The sequence below is a fragment of the Lolium rigidum genome, unplaced genomic scaffold, assembly GCF_022539505.1.
Source record: "Lolium rigidum isolate FL_2022 unplaced genomic scaffold, APGP_CSIRO_Lrig_0.1 contig_11644_1, whole genome shotgun sequence".
Taxonomy (NCBI): domain Eukaryota; kingdom Viridiplantae; phylum Streptophyta; class Magnoliopsida; order Poales; family Poaceae; genus Lolium; species Lolium rigidum.
The window spans coordinates 52,939-59,370 of record NW_025899810.1 but is presented as its reverse complement, the minus strand read 5'-3'; the positions used below and the strand labels follow the sequence as shown (position 1 = coordinate 59,370).

At 42.1% G+C, this 6,432-nt stretch overlaps 1 protein-coding gene across 1 annotated transcript; it reads left to right on the top strand.

Moving 5' to 3' along the window:
* Window positions 1-1,487: 1,487 nt before the first annotated feature.
* LOC124680282 (remorin-like) lies at window positions 1,488-3,063 on the top strand. The gene is made up of 5 exons (XM_047215356.1): window positions 1,488-1,872; window positions 1,965-2,006; window positions 2,110-2,197; window positions 2,418-2,499; window positions 2,642-3,063. Exons 1-5 carry the CDS (start codon window positions 1,782-1,784, stop codon window positions 2,843-2,845), a joined length of 507 nt encoding a protein of 168 aa, XP_047071312.1. The 5' UTR covers window positions 1,488-1,781; the 3' UTR covers window positions 2,846-3,063.
* The last annotated feature ends 3,369 nt before the right edge of the window (window positions 3,064-6,432 follow it).

Genomic DNA, 6,432 nt, shown 5'->3' with positions numbered 1-6,432 from the left:
CCGCTCATCTGCAGGGCCATCTGGTCTGCCCTTCATCTCAGTAGCCCCACCAGAATTTATTGCCCACCGCGTGCACACCCTCCCAAGCCGGCTACGTAAGGACTTGTAATCGACCCTTCACATTTGTGTCTCCTCTCGCCCGAGATTGATCTTTCACTTCTCATATCACCATCAACAACCGTCATGGGGAGTAGAGATGTAAGTGAACCATTGTAAGGTTCCCTTTGCATTGGAGTTATGTGTTTGTAACATACATTACCCTATTTGGCCGAACTTTTACCAAAATATGTCCCATTTAGTAAACTTTGAATGCGGTTTAACCCCAGTTTAGCATTTTGCTAGTTATTGTTAATTAGATAGGGCATGCATAATACATCGATGTGTCGTGATAAAATGTGTAAATATTAGTGGGCATCTACGATGATTATGTCAAGTCTGATCTTACCCACATGTTTCATTCCATGCCAACGTCTTAATAATTTTGGAACCCGGTCATCACGTGACACCTTACAATTAGTCACACACCACGGTCTAACACTTCTGAAAGAGGCAACCTAGCTACACAAATTTTCACTAGATGGGTAGTTAGAGTCACAAGCACATAACTAGACGGTAAGCAGTGTGATTTATTCTTAATTTAAAAATAAATTAAAAGGGTAGAGGGTACCCTAATTGTGACCTACTTTGGTTTTAATTACAGCAGATACAATCATACTATCATATATAGATTCCCTTTATTTCGTTAAAATTAGTCCACCTGGTTAATGTTGACTGTGCAAAGCAGCCAGGCGTTCTGGCCCCTGACAGCATGATTGGTCATGCTGGGAGCTGGGTGGAAAGAAGATTACACACCTTGTTGCCAATCATCAATTCCAGCTCTGCCCGCCAGAGGTGGAAATCAGCCGCAGCCAGCAGAACATCCATGGAACAGAACCGGATCATACAGCAATACTAATCAGCAGGTATGCTAACTTAATGGCGATATATGGATTCATTCATCTATAAAACAAGATGGCGACAGGTTACGCCCAGGAGGATGGAATCCACCCAGATGGTATCCCAGCGCTGCAAACGTGGGCACGCCTCTCGGATTAACATATGAATCTCCGTCCCCGCCACAGCTCCAGCTCGCTGTCGTCGTGCCCGCGACGTCGCCGTCGCCGGCCAGCAAGCGACCATTTCGTGACCTCGAAGTTTTGATCCCGCGACACGCCTCGTCCACCTCGCTACGTGCCCATCCACGGACGACCGCGACGCGCCGGTGTGATGGATCGTCGTCGGCTGCAAACAGCTGCTCCTGTCGCGTGCCTATCTATGTACTACTTGGAAGCTGGCGCCACCACAAATGGCTCCGCCGGCTTCCCCGCCAAGCGTACGATATCTCGCCGTTCTGTGACTCTCGGCGGTCGACCTGTGAACGATCCATCGTACGCTGAGTACGTGTGGTGGCGTGACTGTAGTCTGTATGAGTTGCTTACGTCTCTGTTTCGTACTGTACTATCATCCCGGCCTGGAAGAAATAACACGACAGCCTGAACATAAAGATTGAGAGAAGTAATGCCACCTGACCTAATCAATCTCTATACATCCAGCCTGAGTCAACCTCGCCAGTTAAATTAGTTGATGCGGGTGCTCTCATCTCTCTTCTCCCGGCCGCTACATATACTCTTGGCTTTACTTTCCTGACCACCACGTCCTACCAGCACAAACACAACATATCCTGAGCTCCTGCTAAATATCTTGGTCGAGTCGTTCGTTGGAGAGGCAGCGAGGTCGATCACATGGCGGAGGAAGCGAAGATGGAGGTGGCGCCGCCCGCGCCAGAGCCGGCCAAGGACATCGCCGAGGAGAAGGCCCTCGTCGTGGCGGAGGGTACGTCTGTGCAGGTTGCTCCATGGTTAGGAGCGGAGGAACTTTGGTCAGATGTGTTAATTAACCTTTTTCATGCTTCTCTTTGTCATCAGATGGTGAGAAGCCTGCAGCTACAGACGGCTCACACGGAAGAGGTACTCCTTCTCTTCATCCAAGCCTGTATTCAACGTGATGTTTTTGAGTCTTACACGGCATGTCGGCAACTGATGTTGCACCTCTGCTCCTTCCTTAATTTAGACGCTTTCCTCGAGAGGGTCGCGACCGAGAAGAGGATTTCGCTGATCAAGGCATGGGAGGAGAACGAGAAGGCCAAGGCCGAGAACAAGTGAGTCATAATTTTGACAAGTAACCGCGCCGGCCGGTGTAATTCACCGAGATGTCTCCATCCCTGTCCGCGCTTAAGCTGTGACGCCCAAAGTTCAGACTTCGTCTCTGCCGCACGTGGTGGACACGAAACATCGCACCAAGTAATTCAAAGTTCAGATAAATTTGTGTCTGTCATCTAAGCCATGTTTTTTTCCCCTTCCCCTTGACGCCTCGCCCAGGACGGCAAAGTTGCTAGCTGAGATCACCTCGTGGGAGAACTCCAAGGCTGCGCAACTGGAAGCCGAGCACAAGAAGCTGCAAGTAAGTCGGAAATAGGGAATTTTCTGAAATCTTACAGCTTGCCAGTTGACATATTCATGCATGGGCAGCGACAGTACGTAGTGCGAGTGACGTACCGTCAGCTACTACTAACATTGTGGTTGGCCGGGGCACGTACGTGCAGGAGCAGCTGGAGAGGAAGAAGGCGGAGTACGTGGAGAAGCTCAAGAACGCCACCGCGGCCGTGCACAAGGCGGCCGAGGAGAAGCGTGCGGCAGCGGAGGCGCGGCGCGGCGAGGAGATCGTCGCGGCTGAGGAGGCTGCCGCAAAGTACCGCGCCAAGGGGGAGGCGCCCAAGAAGCTCTTCGCGTCCTTGAGCAGAGGATAGCTGCCCGCGCTCCATTCACAGCCTTGCATCTTCTTCCGCTTCTCGGTGACAGTTGTAACATTTGCTGGTTGATGTAATTTACTTGTGTATTTATGTGTTGTTTATGTTGTCTTAGTTTTCTCTATCATGTTGTTGTGCAATTTTTTATTATTTCTTTGGATACTAGGATGTGTGCATGTTGATTTTTGGCCAACTTTTTTAGAAAAATTGACGTCTCACATGAGCATGACTTCTATCTATCTATCTATTATATACTAAAAGCACAATACAGAGGTCTAAAATAGAGACACCACGTTAATCCACATCATCTAAATTATTATGATACTTAGATCTAAAATTTACGGTTAGGATTTAATGGATAATTAGCGTTCACGTAATTATTTTGACACGGTTTATGTTCACAACGTCAAGTATGGGCGTGGGCTCACAATACAGAGGTCTAAAATAGAGACACCACGTTAATCCACATCATCTAAATTATTATGATACTTAGATCTAAAATTTACGGTTAGGATTTAATGGATAATTAGCGTTCACGTAATTATTTTGACACGCTTTATGTTCACAACGTCAAGTATGGGCGTGGGCTCGGTAATTAGCTGGGTCCACTAAAAAAATGTGTACGCTAGCTATTGTACAAAAATAAGTGTTAGCTGTCCTAGGCTGAGCGTGTTAGTTTCAAAAAAAAAAACTAGCTACAGCTAGATGCAATCACGTATCTCTACCTGTGTCCGATGAAAAAAATGTCTGTACTGATTTAGTCTGTCTTAGTTACGTGCTAAATATGTGCCCAGTACTACATCAATACCCAGAACTGATCGATCCAACCTGTGTTGGATTCGTACATGTATGATAATCGCAAATATGGTATTCCTTTTCTAGCGTCTTGTACAAGGAGACCTGCTTGTGATACAAAAACATGCTTTAATGAGATATCAGATCGAGACATTCCTATTGACTAGATTTATGTACTCCTCTGTCTCATGGAAGATGTTTTATATTTGTTCAAATTTCCCGAGCCCACTAAAAAAATGTGTACGCTAGCTATTGTACAAAAATAAGTGTTAGCTGTCCTAGGCTGAGCGTGTTAGTTTCAAAAAAAAAAAAACTAGCTACAGCTAGATGCAATCACGTATCTCTACCTGTGTCCGATGAAAAAAATGTCTGTACTGATTTAGTCTGTCTTAGTTACGTGCTAAATATGTGCCCAGTACTACATCAATACCCAGAACTGATCGATCCAACCTGTGTTGGATTCGTACATGTATGATAATCGCAAATATGGTATTCCTTTTCTAGCGTCTTGTACAAGGAGACCTGCTTGTGATACAAAAACATGCTTTAATGAGATATCAGATCGAGACATTCCTATTGACTAGATTTATGTACTCCTTCTGTCTCATGGAAGATGTTTTATATTTGTTCAAATTTAGATGTACTAGACACTAAATATTGTCTAGATAATCTGATATTAGACAAATTAATACATCTTCCATGAGATAGATGGAGTAGATAGATTCTAGGCAGATTTTATCAATATAGGGGAAGCTAACTGCAAAGCAGAACGTTGATGGAAAAGAAACATTGAAAGTTGAATGATATTTACAAAGGTAACCCAGAACTAACTGGTGATAAAAAAATCCATAGCTGAGCTATACGATCAGGTTTTTAGCTAACGCTATGTGCGTGTCACTAGAACTACTATAAACTAGAGGGCAGCCTGACAAGGAAAATGTACAAGCAGCTCTAAAAGTAAGAAAATGTGTACATATATAAATACGACCTAATAAGTTAAGAAACGAAATATCTAAGCATACTGAATAATTTCACACATGGGCTCCCTGAAATATCTAAGTCCGATTTGCAGACTTAAATTGACATAGTGGATATTTCATAGCGGTCGCCACTGGAAATGTCGACATATGTCCGAACTGAACAAAAGTAGCATATAAATAACAAAATCAAACAAGCAAAACGACAGAAAAATGCAAGAAGGCAGCCAAAAGGCAAGAAAATCCAACAAGCACTTGCCTTAGAACTTGAGGTTCAACTGTCAGCTCTCGCACGAAAATTTCTGGAACATATGATTTAAACCACTATCAAAATATTATACAATAATAGCACTACGATATGCTTGCATGAATGAATTTTCTATAGCAGAAGTGCCCACCAACTTGGTAGTCCCTAGGCAAACTACCAATATTAGATTACAGTATCCACAAGAAGATGTAATGGATATTTTTTGTGTGTTTGCATTAAAGAGTTATTTCTAAATTAATTATAATACTATCACATCTAGCACAAAAGTATTCCCTCTTTATTTTCCAGATATGGAAGGAAACTCAAGGCTGAGATTCAACCCACATACATATGTTTAATAACATTAATTGGATGAGTCAATGAGAGAAAAATATTCAACACAAATAACAGGAAAACACTTAAAGTTGTATGTTCTGCCTCTTAACGGTGATAAATTATTTCTTATGACATCTTAATAAGCTAATTTGTTTTGTTATCATGTCTGAAAAATCAAACCCCATTTGCCAATGATTAAGGGAACCCTATCTCGAGAAAGCCATAATCTGAAGGCAGAAGAAGGATGCATGTTTGATCAAACTTTTGATTTGTTGTATTTACTAATTGGGCACATGAGTTTTACAATAATTAAGTACACTTTTTAATGACATCAGCAGTACACTTTCAAGGAGATGAAATTCATAGATCAGATAATTTTGACATGGTAATCCATGATCATATTTTTTCGTATAAACATTAGTTCTAAGTAATGATTTATTATGATTTACAAATAAAAAATATGGTCAATTATTTTGCTATTTTGCTAATGACAAAAACCATAACTCACCACCAAATTAAATATTATAAACAATATTTAGCACATAAGCGATAGTTTATTTAGCTTTACAGGAACTATGACTATAAAACTGTATAATTTCCTGTGTGAATACTATAAATTCATTCCACCCACTTCAACACACTAAAATGATGCCTTTGCATTTGCGAGGGCCACCTTGCTAGTTATATACTAAAATCAAAGTACAAATCTATAAAATAGAGACACGAGGTTAATCCACATCATCTTAATTATTTTGATAGTTAGATCTTAAATATGCGGCCACGATTTAATCAGTTTACGTAAAGTGTTATGTTTCGCTTGACACGATCTATGTTGGAAAGTGTACATATAAATACCGGTTAGATATACGTTACATGGACATATGGAGCAGTAGTCACGTACGCACATGAACACGTTCGTTACATAAAAAGGAAAAGAAATCAATTGCTAGAGTCCATGCCTAACACGGTGGTGGAATCCAGGTCAATAGGCTTTAGAAGGAGGAGGTAAAGGGTATTGTACAATTGTTTTATACTGATTTGTTCAAGGCTCAGGAGGAGATTGATGTACAAGCCGTGCTCAATGTTGTGGAGAGAAAGGTAACAGATGATATGAATGTTAGCCTGTGCGCTGTGTTTACAGCAGTTGAAGTGGAGAAGGCCCTGTTCTCTATGGGGCCATCAAAGGCACCGGGTGTTGATGGTTTCAATGCCAACTTCTACCAGAAACACTG